The 22,078-nt window shown below is 35.5% G+C and overlaps 1 protein-coding gene and 1 long non-coding RNA gene across 2 annotated transcripts; one reads left to right on the plus strand and one right to left on the minus strand.

The window, feature by feature from the left end:
- Positions 1-622: 622 nt before the first annotated feature.
- On the plus strand, positions 623-4,051 carry LOC133815184 (uncharacterized). The gene is made up of 5 exons (XM_062248051.1): positions 623-1,835; positions 1,943-2,533; positions 2,918-3,075; positions 3,688-3,876; positions 4,001-4,051. The coding sequence occupies exons 1-5, from the start codon at positions 623-625 to the stop codon at positions 4,049-4,051; spliced, it is 2,202 nt and encodes a 733-aa protein (XP_062104035.1).
- Positions 4,052-11,640: 7,589 nt separating this feature from the next.
- LOC133816540 (uncharacterized) lies at positions 11,641-16,696 on the minus strand. Its single transcript, XR_009885314.1, has 3 exons — positions 16,572-16,696; positions 14,055-14,159; positions 11,641-11,719 (listed from the first exon to the last, which is right to left on the minus strand). It is a non-coding gene; the product is annotated as an uncharacterized LOC133816540 (long non-coding RNA).
- Between the last annotated feature and the right edge of the window lie 5,382 nt (positions 16,697-22,078).

A 22,078-nucleotide genomic window follows, 5' to 3' on the forward strand; every position in this document is an offset into this window, starting at 1 on the left:
TTTAAAAAGGAGGATATCAGGGTGGTTCCAATTTGGGTTCATCTAGATGATCTCGACCTGAAATATTGGGGTGAGAAATCCTTGTTCAAGATCATTGGACAGGTAGGGAATCCTATAATGGTTGATGCTGTTACCAAGCTTAGGGATAAACTCAGTTTTCCTAGAGTTTTAATTGAGGTATCTTTGAAACAAGAATTCCCGGACCTTATATACTTTGAAGATGAGTATGGCTTTAACACCTCTGTTTTGATCACATACGAATGGAAGCTCATTGTGTGTGATCATTGCTTTGGAATGGGTCATTCTATGGCTGATTGCAGGAAAAAAGGTGGAAGGAAACAAGACTGGGTAATTAAAGATGATGGGAAGAAGAAGGATGTAGTTGTGTCTAACAAAGAAACTAAGGTCGATTCTGATGGATTTCAACCAGTAGCTAAGGGTTGGAAACCAAAAGAAAAGGCCCTGGCAGTGGCTGCAGCAACGAACAACTCATTTCAGGTCTTAACAGACCTATCAAACACAGCAAATGAAGAAGGAGAGCAGGCTGAGAATCACCAAAAACAGAGTTTAGATGGGGAAATAACAGGAGGGGGGAGAACCCCTCTTGTCAATGGATAAAATAATGAGTTGGAACGTCCGAGGGATCAATAGCCAACAAAAGCAAAGCACAGTCAAGCAATTGATTGTTAATCAAAAAATTGGGCTAGTTGGTCTTCTCGAGACGAGAGTTAAGGCCCGGAATCTTGGGGCCTTATATGTTCGAATGTTTTCGGGGTGGTGTTTTACCTCTAATAGTGTGTGGCATGATGGAGGAAGAATTATAGTAAGCTGGAATCCTCTAAGCTTTACTGTGAATATTTTGAAATGCTCAAGTCAGTTGATTCACCTCTTTGTTGAAACTGTGGATAACAAGGCAAGTTTCTTTGTTACTTTTATCTATGGATTCAATGATGAGGAAGGTAGGAGAGGCCTTTGGAGAGATCTTCAGGAGCTTTCTGTCACGGATTCTTGGCTTGTCCTTGGCAATTTCAATGACATTCTCAGTAAAGAAGAGAGAATTGGCAATCGGGTAAGATTCAAATCCTCTTTGGATTTTATCAATTGTGTTGGAACTTGTCAACTTGAAGATGTTAAGTATAGTGGAAACTTTTTCACTTGGAGCAATAAGCAACAAGGTGAAGAGAGGATATACTCAAAGATAGATAGAGTATTGGCAAATCAGAAATGGTTGGATTTGTTTCCTAATGCTGAAGTAATTTTTCAGAATGAAGGACTTTTTGATCACATACCTGCCATTCTTACTGTGTATGATGTGGTTTTGAGTGGGAAGAAACCTTTTAGATATTATAGGATGTGGTCTTCTCATCCTAAAAACTCTGAAATGGTTACCAAAACATGGCAGCAGCAGGTTAAAGGGACTAAAATGTATCAGGTTGTGACTAAGCTTAAGAGCCTCAAGCCGATTTTTAAAGATATTAATCAGCAGGGTTTTTCAGACTTGCACTCTGCTGCAATTAAAGCTAGAGAACACCTGAATATTTGTCAAGATGCATTGCACCGAGATCCTATGAACCAGGAAATGCAGCAACAGGAGCTGGAAGCAAGGAATTCCTATGCTAAAGTTCATAATGCATACCATTCTTTTCTCCAACAAAAGGCTAAATTGAGTTGGGTAAAAGATGGTGATGAAAATTCAGCATTATTCCATAGTAGCATTCGTGAAAGAAGGGCCCAAAACAGAGTGTTGTCTATCACTAATGCCAATGGAATTCGGGTAGATGATCCACAACAGATTACTGATGCTTTCTTGGAGTTTTACAAGAGTTTACTGGGCTGTAAATTAGAAAGAAGGAAGTCTATCCTGGCTGCTGTTATTAATCAAAGGCCAGTGGTTTCGAGTCATCAAGTAGATATGTTTTTGCTGATTTTTCATTTGAAGAAGTTAAGAAAGCCATCTTTGACATTCCTGGTCTTAAAGCCCCTGGTCCGGATGGCTATAGCAGCTATTTCTTTCAAGAAAATTGGGATCTTGTAGGTAATGATGTTTTTGAAGCTCTAACTTCTTTCCTTCATACAGGGAAAATTTTAAATGAAATCAACTCAACTGTTTTGACACTTATTCCTAAAAGTAAGTGCCCAAATGCAGTTAGTGATTATCGTCCTATAGCATGTTGCAATGTCCTTTATAAAGCTGCTACAAAGCTAATCTGTTCGAGGCTCAAAGTTATTCTTCCAAACTTGGTGGCTCAAAACCAAGGAGGGTTTGTTAAAGGGAGATTCATTGGTCATAACATCATGATATGTCAGGATCTTATTCAACATTATGGGAGGAAGTCAATCAAGGCTAATTGTATGATCAAACTTGATCTACAAAAAGCATATGACACTATCGAGTGGGACTTCATTGAAGAAATGCTTTATGCATTCCAGTTTCCAGATAAGTTCATTAAGCTGATTATGAACTGTGTTCGAACTCCAAGATTCTCACTAATGTTCAATGGCTCGTTGCATGGTTTCTTTGAGGCAAAGAGAGGTTTGAGACAAGGTGATCCAATGTCTCCTCTTCTCTTTGTCTTAGGAATGGAATATCTTTCCATAATCATGCAAAAAATTGGACAGAAACAGGACTTCAAATTCCATGAGAGGTGTGGAGAATTGTAGCTAAATCACCTTAGCTTTGCAGATGATGTCCTTCTTTTTTGTAATGGGGACTTCAAGAGCATCTATTACATGTTGCAGGGCCTTAAGCTATTTTCGCATACATCGGGTTTGATGCCTAATCCTACAAAATCTGCATTTTATTGCAGCAATATGCATGACAGAGATGTTTAGAGGGTTCTAGATGCCTCGGGTTTTAAGAGGAATAAGGTACCATTCAAGTATTTGGGTGTTCCTTTATGTGCTAAATGAATTTCAGCAAAGGAGTACAGCATTCTTGTTGAGAAAATGGTTGCTCGAGTCAGGACGTGGAGCTCTCAAAACTTATCATTTGCTGGCCAAGTAGTTCTAATCAACTCAGTGCTGATGTCTATCCATTCTTACTGGTGTCAAGTGATGGTGCTGCCCAAGAAAATTGTAAGTGAAATAGAAGCTATATGCCGAGCCTTTTTGTGGAAAGGCCATCACAGTTTAACAGGCCCTGCTGCAGTAGCTTGGGCTGCTCTGTGACAGTCCAAAACCTCGGGTGGAATTGGCTTTAAAAGTATTTCAGATTGGAATGTTGCAGCCATGTTTAAGTACGTTTGGGCCATATCTACTAAGGAGGACAATTTGTGGGTTAAATGGGTACATAGTGTGTATGTAAAAGATGAAGAATGGTGGAACTATAGTGCCTCGATTCAAGGGAGTTGGTATTGGAGGAAACTTGTGACAATTAAGGATAAGGTGAAGAGTTTAGTTTATACAACTCAGTTCACACTTGCTAGATTTAAAATTTCTCAAGGGTACCAGCTTTTGTGTCCTATAACAGATAGAGTATACTGGAGCAAGGTTGTTTGGAGCAGACTTAACATCCCCAAACACAGTTTTATGCTGTTGATGGTTGTCCTAAAGAGGCTTAAGACTAAGGACCGAATGCATAGATTCAATATAACAGATAACGCAGCTTGTATTCTCTGCAGCAGGAGTGAAGAATCGGTGGACCACCTGTTTTTTGAATGTCCTTTCTCTTTTGATTGTTTGAAACAGGTTAAAGAGTGGCTGAATTGGGGTGTGTGTTCAACATCATTGCCAAGAATAATTCGGTGGATTGGAAAGTCCAAGCTTAGCAAGTTTAAGAAGAGTTTGTTCTCGGCTGCCATTGCCACTCTTGTGTATCAACTTTGGCGCACCAGAAATTGCAATCTGTGGCTGTCTTCTTTGGACAATACTGATGTGGTAGTTTTCAAAACTAAGGATGCAATTAAAAAAAGAGTTACTTGTATGTAGCCTAGGCTTGTAACTAAAAGAGATATAGAGTGGTTTAATACTTTGTAAAGAAAGTTTTTGTATAGTTTTTCAGGTCTTCCTTTTGGAGGATGCTTCTAGTTTGTACAAATTGATTTTGGAGTAATGAAACTATCTGCTGATTCATCAAAAAAAAATTCTTAAACTATAGGTTAAACTTATAAAATCTACATGTGTTGCTACAAGTGTCCAACTAAGTCCCGGCTTGAACCAACTAGCTAAGTAAAGTTCTTGGGCCCACATGCATATTTAATTCGCCTAAACATGCATCTCTAATCATAAACTCATACAAATTCACATATTATAATATTAAATCATTTATTTCCCTCCAGGCACACTAATCGAGGCCTTAAGCCTAATTAGCAAATTTGGGATGCTACATTTCCTCTATAAAGACATTGCGAATCCCCAGGTAAACAACACGAGCTGATGAGTACAAAGCAATAGGCACGAGCTAGGAACACTTATGAAGCATGGCATCCAAGATGCAAGCTGATGCTACCCTCGGCTCGGGGTACGCTAATGATCTGCCATGTCCATGGATCTTTATAAATCTGGATACGTTATGTAAACGTGCATGATTAGACATCACATGTCTGATTATGCCAGACAACCCATGATCAGCTTCACCTAATAATTAGACCATACCTTAATATAAATTGTAATATTCATCATTAGTGCGAGACAGATCACATGAGGAATTGGTATTCACGTGATGACCCCAACGCATACCCCTCAGGGTAAGCTGGTAACGAACAAGTCAAAGAACTCAAATAATACAATCAGTTAGAATACTAACCACTCAGAATTGAGATTGAATTGACCTATGGTCAACTATATGATATGACTAAAATAGATAATAATTGTATGGTTACTTATCTTATCAACTGTCAATATCAGTCCAGTCCGATGTAACAAATACATCTGATCTTATCTACTTTGCTAATGTTCTGGAAAGAACATAACACTGTAATGTGTAACTAGATCATATCGTAGATTGGCAAGTCAGTGTAAATCCTGTGCACTGACTAATCTTAGGACTAACTTATTTTGAACATATAATCATATTTATAGTCCACTATGATTACGTCACTATAAATAAGATTAGCTATATGCTCAGGATTTAATAGAAGTTTATATTAAACATATAATCATGAAAATAAAACATGTGAGCAAAGTTATTTTCTCCATGGTCCCCTCTTTTCAATGGGAGTAGGTTATATTTTATAGTTCATTTGGGTGTACACCGAACGAAATTTGGAACGAGAAAGGCGTACAACTAGTTTTCTATCAACTATTCTAATTAGACATAGTGTAAGTCAGTGCCTTCCCAAGTACCAATTTCTTTTTATACTTTTACTTTCCCTAAGATTACATTTTACTTTCGTCCGGAGAATAGTTACCTTTTACAACACAAAAAAATACGTTCATGTTCCATAAAATTACCTGGCACAAAATCAAAAATATGTGTAGTTGTACATTAATGCCACCCTCGATATATGATCATTCATCTTGCAAGTTCACATCCACACACCCTTCGCCTCAATTACGAAATCAATTATTTTTCCATTGTTCCCCCCTTTTCCATGCGAGTGGCTTACTTTTTTTTAGTTTTTTGTGTCTGACAACGAACTAAATCTTCAAGTAGAGGACGTCACGTAGTTTTCCATAAAATATTTCGATTTGACATACCATAAGTCTGATGCTCCCCGGGTACCAAATGCTTTAAACTTTTAATTTCCGTAAGACAACATTTTACTTCGCTTCGGGGAAAGGTTACATGTTACAACAAAAAATATGTTCCAATTCCATTAAATTACATGACACAAAACCAAAAATATGTGTAGGTGGATATTAATGCTACCCTTGATCTTGATATATGATCATTCCTTTTCAGTTTGGTAGGATTCTGAGCTACATGTTTTAGTACAAATCATGTGGGACCCACGTAAGCACCCTACCTCTTAAATTGCATCACTAGCGTTGACTCAGTCAAATAAGGGGTACATGTGTACAATCCACGCCGAAGATATTAGGGACTGTACTTGGACGAAAGAACCATGAGAATATTTTAAACAAAGATTCTCAAATCATTTAGTGCAATCTTTTGTTCACCTACCACAAATACCAAATTCATTTAACAAAAGAGGGTAGAAGACGGGTATATTTGTTGAAATCAATTTTCTATGACCACCCAGGGAGTTAGCCTCCAACTGGCAAACAATATTTATATATGTACCACATACATGTCTCCAAGTGGCCCTCCCATGCATGCCAAACAATGATTCTTATGAGGGGTACAAGATACTTTCTACCACTATAAAAGTCTAAGGATTTGGAAAACAATCAGTGCATGCACTATTCAACCATTGCTTTTGTCTCTTCCACTAATTGAAACACATACATCCACTAGGACATGTCTTCTGAAAATAACCCCATGGCTTCCTCAACGAAGGATTCAAAGAAGGAGGATGAGAAGTTACACATCCAGGTTGAGTCCTACAGTCCTAAAGTTGTCCCAGAAAGCTGGGATACTACCATCGACAATTATGTACAGACTCTAGGGAACTCAGTACATGTTCAAGTTACTGAACCAGCACCTAGGATCAAGTTGATGTTAAATTAGATTATACAGGATCTTTATTTATTTTCATGTATATCTAATATTAAACAAATTAATACGAGATAGCCTAAAACATGTTTCTAAAATTGAATTCAAAGAGAAACAAAGAATAGAATACTTACAGTATACGCAGTGGAATGAAAGAGTCCTTCCTTCAGTTTCTCTAACTCTTGTATCCTCTCTGTCGCAGAGTATTATCAAGAAACTGAATCGATCTTCTATTTTCTTCATATAGTGTGGGCAATTCTCAACACATGAGATAGATACAGAGAAGAAGAAGAGAAAATAATCTAAGAGGCTTAGAAAATGACTTGTGTTTAGAGAGAATCTAAAACTGTCAAAAAATTGGTGATTAAACTTATGTTTTGACTTCTCTCTAAGCACTCCTTTTATAGACTCAATTAGGCCATTTAATTTAATTAAAAAATCAATAAAATAATAGCCATTTTGAAGCCCTAGGTCGAAATTATCATGGGCTTTAGGCCCGTGAAATTTCCCATGTGATTATAAGCCTATTGGAGTTAAAATCAAGGCCTGTATTATTTTCTATTAATTTAATTAATTAAATAATTATTTAAATCCTTTACCAAATTAATTATTTATAATTTTAACCTTCATTTAAACTTATTATTAATTTAGATACCAATTTATCTTAATTAATAAATCTGCCATAATTTCTCTTTTCTTCTCAAAATTACCAACTCTGTGAAACTATCTAAAATTGACCTGGTCAACTTTGATAATTCTAATTGATAATTAAATCAATTAATTGAGACTATCTAGATGATTTTATCCAAGGTACAATGGGGCCCATGGGCCTATGAAATCAAGCTCCAATAAGTTATCATAAATCTAACAAATAAATTTATTAACTTATTAATTCCTCGTGACTCCACTATAGACTCGGAATTGCACTCTTGAATTCATAGAACGCTTTATAACAAATATAGATACACTATTAATTATCCATTGTTACAACCATAATTTTCACTCAATCCTCTATAGGCGGACTACAATGAGATAGGACTAAAATACCGTTTTACCCCTCATTGTATTTTATCCTTAAAACACTTAGTTCCTTGTAAATGATATTTCAGTAAACTAATTTAATTACTGAAATGAGATCTCTATCATTTAACACCTTGAACCAAACTAAAAGGAAACCATCGTTTCACTTCTTCATCAGAAGCTATAGATGTTCATATCTATGATCAACACTCCCACTCAATTATACTACCAAGTTCCCAAGATGTAAGTATGGGCTAGTCCGTAGGGTAAGCTGGTAACGAACAAGTCAAAGAACTCAAATAATACAATCAGTTAGAATACTAACCACTCAGAATTGAGATTGAATTGACCTATGGTCAACTATATGATATGACTAGAATAGATAATAACGGTATGTTTACTTATCTTATCAACTGTCAATATCGATCCTGTCCGATGTAACAAATACATCTAATCTTATCTACTTTGCTAATGTTCTGGAAAGAACATAACACTGTAATGTGTAAGTAGATATTATTGTAGATTGGCAAGTCAATGTAAATCATATGCACTGACTAATCTTAGGACTAACTTATTTTGAACATATAATCATATATATATTCCACTGTGATTACGTCACTATAAATAAGATTAGTTATATGCTCGGGATTTAATAGAATTTTATATTAAACAAATAATCATGAAAATAAAACATGTGAGCAAAGTGATTGACCAAGTCAAAAAATGATTTCTATTCTTTTATTGATAATAAAATGAGATTACAAAGAATTTGGGTTTTAATTACGGCATAAAACCCCAATAGTTGACAACCATTGCTCCTTATGAATTTGGTTGTAACCCTGTCGAAGCAAAACCTGGGAAAGTAAAACCAGTAGATGTTCAATATTTCATAGCAGAGCAAATACGCAAATTCGATGAAGCAATGGAGTAGGCAGAGTGGGTGCGTAAGGAAATTGAGAAGATTGGAATAAAATGTTGCACTGTTAATGGAATGCAGGATGTAGTTGACACTATGGTTCTGTGTTTCCAAGAGTTGGAGGACATAGTGGACCATGAACTTAATGCATGAGTCATCTAATTAAGCTATTACTAATATTAATCATGTACGTGGTTCAATTAGTAAGTTCTTTTCATGCAATTTAAAACTATGGGTATTACCTTTTGTGGTTGTCAGAAGATGGAAATTTTCATTTTATTTATACTATATACACGTCTGTGTGTGTATAATTCTATGGCTGGATCTTATATTTTCAAAATGATGATGCAATGGCAACCGTAATTTATTATGTTAACAAAATGACTTATCATTAAGCAATTAAGTATGTAGACGTGACCACCTTTTTAATCTTAAATTTCAAGTCTTAGTATATATATATATGTTACCACCTTAGTGAAAATGTAATCTTAATATCCTGTGCCAGTAACTAAAAATACAACTCCATGCAAAAATACAATAGACACAGTGTTTTGATCAAAGAAATGCTACAACTCAATCACACAAAATACAAGTAAATACAAAGATGTATGAGAAGAAGATCACAAAGTCAAAATAATATTAACAAGACGAAAAAAAATTAAAAATTTTAATTGCAAGGACTAAAGAATTAAAAAATTTAGTTGCAAGGTTTTGGAATTAAAATGAATTTTTGGGATTTACTTGGGATGTTAAGACGATTAGAATTGGAAATTTTTTTAAAATTCTCCTACGCTTCCAGCACTCCAGGCTGGGGCTTAGGACATGCTTTGTTGCGGTCGCTGGCTATTGACTCTGAGGCTGCAGCCTGGGAAGCTTGTCATCACAACCACAAGGCTGTTTTCGCCACCCAATTTTTTGATTTGCAAAAACATCTAAAACTTTTCCCCACATGCTTTTGTAATCTCGATAGACCCAGGGAGTTCAAAACTTGTCTTAAACAGCCATATTACATAATGACTCTATGAAATTGAAACATGAATGTGTACCTCTCAATCTACACATTATTAGGTCATATTGGGGGATTACAACTTTGTATCTGATTTCGTTACTCCAAAATATGTTGCGTCAAAGAGATACACATATGTCCAATTTGGTAACTCTCAATATTATGTTACAAGGTGTGACAAATCACATTTTATCACATTATTTAATATGACATTATATTATATCAAATGATATAACACTAAATAAAAAAAATAGATGGCCACTTATAAGTGATTATTAACTAAGAAAATATAAGGAATATATAAGCAAAAGTTACCTATGTTTCAAGTTGGATAGTTGAAGTAGTTATTATTTGGATTTAGGTTGCTCTTTCGTCACTAAAGGCATGGTTTCTTAATTAGTATGCCACTACCATATTCATTTTTCAAATTTTTTATTATGATTAATGACAATAGATCCTATGTGTAAGAATATGGTATGTAAATTCAATGTTGTAATAAGAAAGCCAAAAATTACCTCTCACAAAACTAAAAATACGTTGCACTTACATTAAATTACCTGGCCCAAAACCAAAAATACATGTAGCTGGACATTAATGGTACCCTTCATTTAAATAAACAAAAAAAAAAAACTATGTCGAAGTCAAATAAACTATTTAGAAATTTTGAAATGCCCATATTTCACCATGTTCCTATCACTTTTATAATTGTCATTAGGTTAAATGCATGATGTTATGCAGTTCATAACAAAGTGAAGTAAAAGCTAGAGTGGTCGAGTTGAGAAAAATTCTTTCTTACATTTTTGTACTTGACATATGACAAATATCTTTCTTCCACCTAAGGTACAGTAACTAAATCCCACAAAACCTATTCAAATCATTATGAATTGCCCACCTAACCTTTCACTCATGCATGTAACACCCATATCATATCCTAAGTGTAATATTTTGGCAGTACTAGTAAATATTTTTTCCACAATTTTTGGAAATAGTGGTATCATAGGTTTTTATTAGTTTCTTCTGACATGAAGTAAATCCCCATGACCTCGATAATATTACACCCACCCACTCCATGACTTTCCCTCACCTTGAAAGGTTAGTGAGTGGTACGGTTTTCCAGTGGAAAGTGGGTGGCCTCACCATGATTTTCCAGGCCATCATTTCAAGTTTTACCCGTACTTCCTCCTAAATTGGTGAAGGACATGACAACTACAATTATTCCCTAACTTGCTTTGAAAGTATTAGATTTAAAAAATTAAACTAGTGTGAATTTAAAAAATTATATTGTCATGACTTAAACAGACTAAATTAAAAGGCAATATAGTTCTATTCCTCATGAATAACACGTCGAACACAAATTTAACACTCCAACATAGCAGTAATATAACGTTTAATCTATCCAACAATTAATATAACATTATTTGAAGACGGGGTAACATGGAGGACCCTCATCCTCTACCACCTGGTTTCCAGCAATCACCCACAATATGACACTACAAGAAAAAATGCTTTTAATAAAACCGAAAATGTGTTATCAAAACATACCATAACACTTTTTGATGTGTTAAGACCGACTATGTTATCGTAGGTCAGGGTACTTTACAGAACACTTTATCATTGTTATACAGATGTGTTATTATACTGTCAACGATAACACAATTTCTGTGTTATTTTAATAAATAGATAAGTGTTTAATTATGTTATTTATAATCGATTATATAACACATTTCAATACTTATAAATTTGTGTTATACTACACTTTAGTATAACACTTTTTTTGTGTTATACTACACTTTAGTATAACACATTTTTTGTGTTATACTATAGTTTAGTATAACACATTTTTTGTGTTATACTACACTTTAGTATAACACATTATTTGTGTTATACTACACTTTAGTATAACACATGTGTTATATTAGCTTAGAGAAACATAATCTTTTTTTACTTACACAAAACTAGGAAAACAAATATGAAAGTTGAAGCCAAATAAGGTAACATAAATAGATTTTTATTAATTACTCAAATGTAATTACAATATTTAGTCTACTAGTCTAGGCTTAAGAAATCATATTACAACACAGAGACAATATCAGTCTTCTTTGTGAAATTCTTTTTTATGCCAAACAATCCTTTGAGCTGCTAAAGGGCAATTGTAATGGCAGCTCCTCCCATGAACCCAACAATGGCAGCATGGGATAGAAACTCAATCAAGAACCCCAATCTGAAAAAGGATCCAACCATTTTAGAGAAATATATAAAACATATAGAGTGTAGTTTTATTTTTTTAATTGTCTTAAACCATAAGCATTGTTGTATAAAACTTATTCTTAACTCCATAAAGTTTCAAACTAAAATGAGCAACTCAACTATGAATCCAATCTCATAATCAAGTAAGAACTTAAAGAAATTATTTTTTCAACATATTAGATTAAGTGTGGACATATGCAACAAGAAATTGATCATATAGATATGAAGACAGGATAAGATAACATGAAAATAAAACTGGCAAGGAACATCCAATAACAAATTAATATTGAATCCTGCATAATAATACACCGGACACCCAATAAGACAGCAACATTAAGGTTCATGAAATTGGTTATTGGACTAGAGAAATTATCAAATAAAAGATTCTAGGGGAACTGCAATCAAAAAGGAAACAAACAAATGTCCTCAACAGGCTGAAGAAAAAACCAGGATGTATTATATTTTAATATAATGTTTGATTGATTAAATAAGTGTTACAAAATTGATTATTTAATCTAGTGGGGGAATGTTATATTATTTCATATAATATAATATTAGATTAAATAATGTGACAAAATGTGATTTGTCACACCTTGTAACATATTATTGAGAGTCACAAAATTGGACGCATGTGTGTGTCCAAATGTGACATATTTTGGAGTTACAAAATCAGTTACAAATTTGTAACTCCCAAATATTACCCAATAATGTGTAGATTTGATATTACACATTTTGATTTGAATTTCTTAAAGCCATATGTGAAATATGGCTGTTAGAGATGTGATTTTAACTCCCATAATGTGTATGGAAGTTACAAAATCAAGTGGGAATGAATTTGGAACGTTTTGGCAAAGTTGGAAAATTGGTTGCTGAAAAAACGTCTTAGGCCGCGGCCTGATTTTTTCAGGCCACGGCCCAAGAGGCAAAAATAGGCAAAAACACACCGTGGGCCGCGGCTTGTGTTTTTCAGGCCGCGCCCTGAGCGGCTGACAGCATTTTCCAACTTCGGTTTTTATCCAATTTTGAACGTTTCCAACAGCCAAGTAACTCCCAAATCTCTATTTTAATTCCATAAAACATCCAATTAATCATTGGTAACAGACATGGGGGTTGGTGGAATTTGAATTTCAAAGGGTGTCTCAAAACTCTATAAATAGGAGCCTAATGCTCACTTGTAAGACACACCATTTTTCATCCACAAAGCACTTGGCTGAAAAATACACCTTGAGGCTTGATTATTCCAGAGAGCTATTTCCTAGAGAGATCCCTTAGTGCTTAGAGAATAGGGGGAAATAAGCTTTTGGACAAAGGTCTTGAACCTTGTTCAAGTTGGTGATCCCCACTACTTTACACTTTGGTTGTGTGAGAGTTTGTTTGTGTTTTCATTCTTTTGTTCCTCTTGTTCTTCTTATTTACTTGTATTATTATAGTATTGAGTTTGAAATCTTCTTCCTCCACATCCTTTTTATTTACTTGTATTTTGAGCAATTGAGTTGTAATACTTATTTAATCAATATTATCTTGTCCATTGTATTTTTGCATAGAATTGTATTTGGTTTTTCCATAATTCCATTGAGCAATAATATACTCTACACTTTGGTTGTGTGGGAGTTTGTTTGTGTTTTCATTCTTTTGTTCCTCTTGTTCTTCTTATTTACTTGTATTATTATAGTATTGAGTTTGTAATCTTCTTCCTCCACATCCTTTTTATTTACTTGTATTTTGAGCAATTGAGTTGTAATACTTATTTAATCAATATTATCTTGTCCATTGTATTTTTGCATAGAGTTGTATTTGGTTTTTCCATAATTCCATTGAGCAATAATATATATTCTCTAACAGGATGAACAAAAACATTCATGTGATCTTTAAAAAAGAAACAATCACAATAATAACACAATAGAAGCAAAGCACCGAATACTACCCAAATCCAGTCAAAATAACTCTACAATCACAAATATCACAAGATTGAAGAGAAAGCATCCTTCTTGCATATTTACCAAAATGGTATCAATGTAAGCAATGCACAACTAAATTAACAAAATAAGTACAAATTTCAGATGGCATAAAGTGAAGAATATAATAAATATCAATAAACAAAGGACAGTTGAAAAAGAAAGAAAAAAAAGCATAACAATAGAGGTCATTACACAATTATACAATTTTTTTATTTTACTTTTCAAGTCAGCATACAAATTGATACAGAGAAGAATACAAAATCTTCTCATAAGAAACGTGCTGGTGGAAAGAGCCATATATAAGTTTATACCCAAAAGTATAAAAAAAAAATGCAATATGTATTAGCTTACCATTTCAATCTCTTTGCCAAGATGTTAACACCCATGGCCATTATAGGAGCACTATTAGGATTAGGAGATAATTTCCTGACCAAAGTGCAGATGATCTCAACAACCCTGGGCAAATGATAAGAGACGAGCATTAACGTGGCAAGAAACAAACATAACACAGTACACAGGAAAAGAACAGTATTTACCACACTCGACTCTCCAATTGCCCACTCACAGCAATTTCTTGAGCATGAAATGAGCTGCCAATGCCCATTAAAGCAAAACACACAGCCTAGCAGGTATTGCTGTAGAAGCTTTTAGTTAATTAGTATTGTCAAAACATCATAAATCTAGATTAGTTTTAGCTAGATATCCTAGTTGCACAAGATTCTAAGTGTTCATAATAACAAGGTTACTGTAAAAAATTAAATAGCATGTCATCTTCCTATAATATAGCATGAATAATTTAGCAGTAATCAATATCTCTGTAGTCTCTAGAAAGCTAGATTTTCAGTTAATATGATATATAGAATATTTTAATATTCAAAAAAAAAAATTGGCAGTAAGAATAGCCAATTAAAAATATATAGCTTCCCTAGAGTATTTTAGTGGCAAACTTAAATGTAGTCAAAGCTCAAAGGCCTCCAAACATAAGGAATATCACCACAAATAGAATATAGATTAATATGAGGAAAGCATCAAAGGATTTAAACAAAAATTGGGTCACGGCTTGATTATCACAATTTCCAAGTCCGAGAGCTAAAACTAAGAAACAAGCAAAACACAAGCCCAAAACTGGAGGTCAGCCAAAGCTGATTAAAAAAAAGCTATAATAATAACTCAATTTACTCATATGTCTGCATTTTTGCATTTTTGCAAAAGAGAAGTTCAAAGTCAGCAAAATTACTAGTGGTATCAATCTGCATTTTTGCCAAACTTTACAATATTATTCACTAATCAACTGAAGTCAAACAAGGACATACCTTCAAGTCACTGAATGTATTGAACAAGATGCACATGGCGGTGACTCAAGGAACAACTCAAAGACAGCTTTTGTTACAAAGAAAAAATACTTATAAAAATAGAAGACAAGGCATCATCAAGAGAGGACCATGCAATAAAGTTTATACAGCATGCTTTCAGATCAAAAAAATACAAAGAAGAAGAAAACTTTTGAACTATCCCTAAGTAAGAATCCCACAAGAACCAAACATAACAGAGCATATCAATCTCATTTCATTTTTTCTTGATCGGTGGACCAATATATTTTTATATGTTATGTATGTTTCAATAAAATGATTAATGCTTTTCTTTGATCAGTACACTCTTTACTAGAACTAATTATTGATGATAGTGGTTAGTCTAAGCAAAACCTAAAGATCTCAAACTTTGAGCAACTATGCCTGAACTCAAAAGAAAAAGTAAATAATAACACTAATCAATATACTTATAAGAATGTGAAATAGAATCTCACCTATAATGGTAGAACCTTTAAGGTTGCCCACACTCTAAAATTGCAACACCGTTTCTTTTAGTAATTTAATCCAGCCCTGAAACCACATCAATTTGTCATAAAACAATGATAAATAAACTGAGAACTTTTGATATTGAAAAAGACAAATAAAATTTTACAGCTTTACAAGACTTACTGATCATTTCATGACAATCTGCTTTAATACTTATCTATATATATACACATGTAAGACGTGAATTATACTATGGAAAAAATAAAGATAAAGGTAATATTTAATTTGCTTTGAACACTCAGACAAGTATTTTTAAGCCAACACAACAGAGAGTAGAAATATTCATTGGAAAGAGAAAGGGAATATACATGAGCATATGTGCTAATATAATATATTAGCATGTGTGACATGGGAATATGTAGGCCAAGACTTTTTGTGATGAGAACATACAACAAACATACCATCATGTTATCAAGCATTTATATTTAGACACATGATATATAACACACCTCACATCTCATCTCCTATACACATAAATGATTGTCTTATCTCCTCTGTTAATAATAAAGAGTCCAATATGACACAATTAGCAATCTGTTTTTAATGCTTGTGTTTAGAGCATATATTAGCAAAACAAAAACAAGTATAATGTTTGCAATTTCAATAACTACAGTAATACAATTATAACAAAAAAAAACCCTAAATCCATGCCATTGTGTTCGAAGTTGCAGTCCTCTGCTTACATATATACAAAGAATATACATAACCCTATAAAAGACACTACAACCAATTCAACAAACCCAAATTTGAGACTAAGTGGCATGGCAAAGAAGATGCAGAAAGGTCATGTAAAATCCTGCTATAGAACCAGTGAAGTTCTCTTATCTTCTGAAATTAGAGCTCAATATAAGGCAAGCATCTATAATCAAATATTAAAACTAAACACAATAAATGAGGGAAAATATGGTCTAATATATGACAAGCACTTTCAACTTGCAAGCATCTTAAATCTAGTTAAAGAAAATTAAAAAATTAATTGTCCTTAAAGAAAACTATGGTCTACAATACTCACTGTTCTACCAAGAATAAATGCAGCTGTAGCACCAATTGTTGCACCAATAGAATCAGCAACGAACCCCAAAGGCAACCCAAATAGATAACCTCCACCAAGCTGTAAGAGAAAATAAATAGCACAAATAAAGCATTGAGAATTTTTTTAAAAAAAAATACTAACAGATACACTTTCACACTTAAACCAAATAAGTTGACTAGACAAACTTTATTCATTCAGAGTTCTATTTTTTTACAGGGGGGAGGATCACTGAACAGACAATTACATACTTTATTAAACAAACTATAAAGGTCCAAAATAATGTATGTGGATGCCAAAAATCCACCAAATAAGAAATCTCTAGTCCCTGATTAGAACAGAGGGATAAAGGCCACTTAATCATGCAATTGGACTCGAGCCTGTAGGCCCTTTTTGAATACAGGAGATTGTCTCATGAGAAATGTGGATGCTCGAAATTCAACAGTTATAAAAAGGCCAAAAGCGCGTGATAGGCTCCCATAAACGCCTCGTGGGTACGCCCGATATGCTACGGGCATATCGCACCAACTGTTTTAGGGACCCATCTCGCGCCCATACACGACACGGCCTCGCGTGCCCCCGCACCACGGCCTCGCGCGCCACCAAGGCCCCACACCACAGCCTCGCACAGCCATGCTCGCACACCAGGCAACCTCGCGCCCCAGCAGGCCCTCAGCCTCGTGCAGCCACGCCTACACACCAGACGGCCTCGCACAACCACGCCAGCACACCAGGCGGCCTCGCGCCCCAACAGGCCCTCGGCCTCGCGCAGCCATGCCCGTACACCAGGCGGCCTCGCGCCCCAGCAAGCCCTCGACCTCGCGCTACCACGCCCGCACACCAGGCGGCCTCGCGCCCCAACAGGCCCTCGGCCTCGCACAGCCATGCCCGCACACCAGGTGGCCTCGCGCCCTAGCAGGCCCTCGGCCTCGTGCAGCCACGCCCGCACACCAGGTGGGCTCACGCCCCAGCAGGCCCTCGGCCTCGTGCAGCCAGGCCTGCACACCAGATGGCCTCGCGCCCCAGCAGGCCCTCGGCCTCGCGCGACCACGCTCGCAGCATCAGGTGGCCATGCGAATGGGGGCACGCGTCAAAGGAGCCTCACCTCCAAGGGCCTCGCCCCCAAGGGCCTCGCATACCTAGTGGCCTCGTGTGCCTCGCCTTGCGCATCGGCCACGTCAAAGGCCTCAAGAGCCATAGCCTCCACTAAACACCCTTCAGTCATATACCAGGGGCCTCGTAGTGTGGGGGCTGCAAAGTGATGGTTTCACAAGATGAGACCCTCATCCCATTTGTAGGTGTCTTGCTTCATCGCACACGCAGCAGGCCCCGTTGAAGAGGCCTTACCTCTCTTCCTGAGGTAAGTGCCACCAACGGGGCACCACTCTCCCTATGAGTCACATGAGATGAAGAGCAATAGGAGAGACCCAATAACTATTAGGTATAGAGCCAATAGTGGAATAGATGACTGAGTATATCGTTCATGTCAACACACTAGCTTCCCTACACTTAGTAGGACGTGGAATAGCCTTGAGCAGATACATGCCTTGGAGAGGCGAGAATAACCATCGGGTACATAGTACCCGTACGTGTACGGGTGCATGACGTACAACCATGAGGAGGACAGAAGCATGACCCTGACACCTGTATCACACAGGTAGTGGAGGTACGGATTTGTACAGAGAGTGGAGGCACTACATGCATGCCTCTGACTATGTACCAGGCTGACACTATGATCTTCTGCTCCACCACTCTTCCCATACCACTACCACCTGTGCTATTACCCTAACAGTGTACTTATGTACAATTTTTCCCCAAGGGACCACCATGTATAAGGGACCATTAGAGCCCAACTATAAAAGGAGCTTGACCCCTCAAAATGAGGGGTTGGAAAATTCATTGTAAGCAGAGGCTATTGAGAAATATACCAAGGCTTGCTCCATCATTTATCTATGTTTACTTTTCCTTAAAGTTTATTCTCAGTTCTTATATAAACATCACCTGACTTACCTTTGAGTTTTCTGATCTAATTTCGTTGACGAGATTTCACCGTCAACAATGTCATTGTTTTAGCTCTGCAATAAGAATTAGTGACTTTAACTTACTGTAAATATTGACTTGTTCTACTTCACAATACCAAAATCCATGGAGTCACATCACTAATACCAATTCTCCTAGTTAACTAGAATGAACTATAGAGATATTAAAACCGAGCACAAGTCTATATTATTAAACCACAAGTAAAGAACAAACAAATAAATAAAGAAGGCAAAAAAAATTATAATAATAAGTAAAAGAAACATACATGATTCTAGCACATTTTACTTGTAAACATTCAAAAAGAAGAAGACATTGTCAGGCAAATATCATAATTCAATAAAATGGCATGAAACCACCATTGCGATAGAAATAATGGCCACCCAAAGAATAGTCATGAAACAAACATTAAACACATTGATTGGAAATTCCAAATCAATCATAATTCAGCAAGAAATCTTACAAAACCAAAGAAGAAACTATGAAACAGTCATTAATCAACAAAACTAGAAAAAAAAAAATAGTTGTAATAAATGACAAATCACCAAGCTCTGCAATAAGAATTAGTGACTTTAACTTGCTGTAAAGTGGCCAAAATGCATAATGTGTACCAGTAGGCTTGCAAGTTTTGAAAGTATGTATGCATATGTATAGATAATTTTTATAAGATATGAAAGTTCCTGAAGTAAATTGACAGGGAAATTTACACATAATCACACCAAGCCAACACACTTTTATCTTAACTATTTTAACAGACTTCAAATGTAACATTAAAAAAAAAAACAAGTGCATCAAATGAGGTCTGGACTTAACAGAGCAGCAATGTGTACTACTAGGAAGGATGAAGCAATGTGTTAAAGAAAATACAAGTCATTCAGGAATTTAATCAAAAAAATTCTATGCACACATTATCACATCAAGAGAATCAGAAAAAACTTCATAGATTATTATGCAAACAAGAGAGAAGGCATTAGTTGGTCTTGCCCAAACAACAAGATCAGTGTGAGTCTGAAAACCTAATTAATCCAACTACAATAGGATAATTTAATCTCATTGAGAAACTTGAGAAAAAAAATTATAACTTTGTCTCAAATTAGTTTTTATCCAATCCAAAACTACTTGCCAAACATGACCAAAATGAATAAAAATGAACAGTTACAATCTAAGGACTTTCAAAGGTCCTTGTGCAGCTAAGTAAGAATATTTATGATCACAATTATCTTCTTCTACATATCCATGGAATTTGAGATGGCCCAAATCAGCAATGCATATAAACATACATGTAACATTCATCTAATGAGGGAGAACGATATAATTTCTAATATAAACAAGAAAAAAAAAATCACAAAGAAAAGCAAAACAGAAAATTGAACGAAATGATACAACCTAGGCAGTTGCAAAAATGCTCCTTCTAAAAAGTAGTGAAAGTCAAAAACAAAAACAGAAACACCTTCCCATAAACATCTTAGATTACAGCCGCAAATACCAATCACAAAGAAGAGTGGAGGATGAGAAGAATGCCTTAAACTCCTTATTATTGAAGATTCATATAGGTATAGATTCAATATTATTAGTATCAGCACCAAAATCAACAGTGTAAACAGAGAGAAAAAAGGGAGAAAAACAGAGCTTTTAATCAGAGCTTTTAAGTTGAACTTTTGCAATATCTTAGGGCAATACAAGCTATATATGGCAGAATAAACCTTACACAACTCAAATGCAACACAACAACTAATTGGGTATCATAGTCACAAAAATACATAAATTTTCAACAAAATAACTCTACAATAGTCAATACAATACTTCAAAATTTAGCAGTGGTTCGACAAAGTGATATAAATTGCAAGTTAGAGAGTTACCAAACTTATGCAGATCAACTTTTTAAAATCTCCACAAAGTGAATGACTTCCAATCTGTTAGAAACCCTATAATCACATTCATAAAAGAAAACCATTTTCATTTTCAGATTTTCTTACCCAAGTTCCAACTACAAAATAATGCCAACAAACAAAACAAAGTAAAAAAATCAAAACAAAAGTCACAGAATCATAACTTTACTAGTTCTACTATACATATATATATACATATTTATATATATGATTTTGAATTGTAAACTGCTAATATACAGAAAAAATGAAGGTCTCTCTGACCTCCATATTATCAGAACTCCACGGACAAGAAAACATGAGATTTATATATATAGTTAATTAACCTGTGAGAAAGAGGGAGAACGGTGAGGTGGGAAGCCAGGGACTACCATGAACCAATCAACAACAACAACCAATAAGAAAAATAAAATCTAAGAGGAAACATACCAGATCTTGCTTCCACCATGCGTCGAGGTGATGAAGACACACACAGTGTCGTCGTCCTCCTCCTGGGCAGATTGTATAAGTGGCGAGCAAGCTTAATCGTTCTCCTTCTGGGCAGATCGGTCGAGAAACAAAGAGGGAGAGGGGGTAAACGAAGAGAGAGAGAGGGGGTAAACGGGGAACGAAGAGAGAGAAGAGAGAGAGAGAGGGTAAACGGGGAACGAAGAGAGAGAAGAGAGAGAGAGAGGGGGTAAACGGGGAACGAAAGAAATGGGGACCGACTGTGAAATGGGGAAATGGTTTTTTACTTTTTTTTTTGTCAATTGGACCGTGTGAAAATTTTTGGGGGGCTGGGGAAAATTAGGCGCCAATTAAGTCCCGCCTATATACATATATACTTATATATATATATTATAATACTTTTTGAAAAGTGTTAAATTTTTGTGTTATGGAAATGGGTTTTTGTTGTAGTGTGATTAACTTTCTCCTCTAGATATTCTTGGTACCTACTCATTAACTCTGTCTTCAAATGTCTAATTGCTTCCCAAAGTCTTTCATAATTCTCCTTGGACTCGTCCAATGAGTTCCAAGCATCCTCTTTCATTCCCTCTATTGTCTTTGTCTTTTGTACAACCTTCGCCTCCAACTGCACAATTGTCCTTCATTGACTTGTTCATTTCCTCCAAAAGACGCTTGTCAACATTAACAGAGAAAATCTCGCACTCCTTCTCCTCCAAGCTCCTCTTCAGATCGTTAATGTAGTCGATAGGTTGTGGGGGTGGCTTGTAATTTTAAACTGAGGGAATTCATCCCAGTCGGTGTGATCTAATTTCGCTTTGGGCAGGTTGTGGAGGAACTCAAGATTGCATGAATTGAGTGAAGATTGAGAATCCATACCCCTCGCGAAAGCAATAAAAATCAGATATCAATAGTATGTAAGAGGAAAAGAAAACTTATAACCACTAATAAAGGTACAGTATAATGTATATTCAACCACCTCCTACACCTAAAAGAAATCTATGAAAATATATTGCTCAAAAAGATGGAAGTAATATCACGTGGGGCCACCAAGTACATGAGAGAAACAGTGTCCAATCTTCCACACGCAACATCCAGGTCAAACATTCCAATTTATATATA

Source organism: Humulus lupulus, chromosome 2 (genome assembly GCF_963169125.1).
Source record: "Humulus lupulus chromosome 2, drHumLupu1.1, whole genome shotgun sequence".
In the NCBI taxonomy this organism is placed as follows: domain Eukaryota; kingdom Viridiplantae; phylum Streptophyta; class Magnoliopsida; order Rosales; family Cannabaceae; genus Humulus; species Humulus lupulus.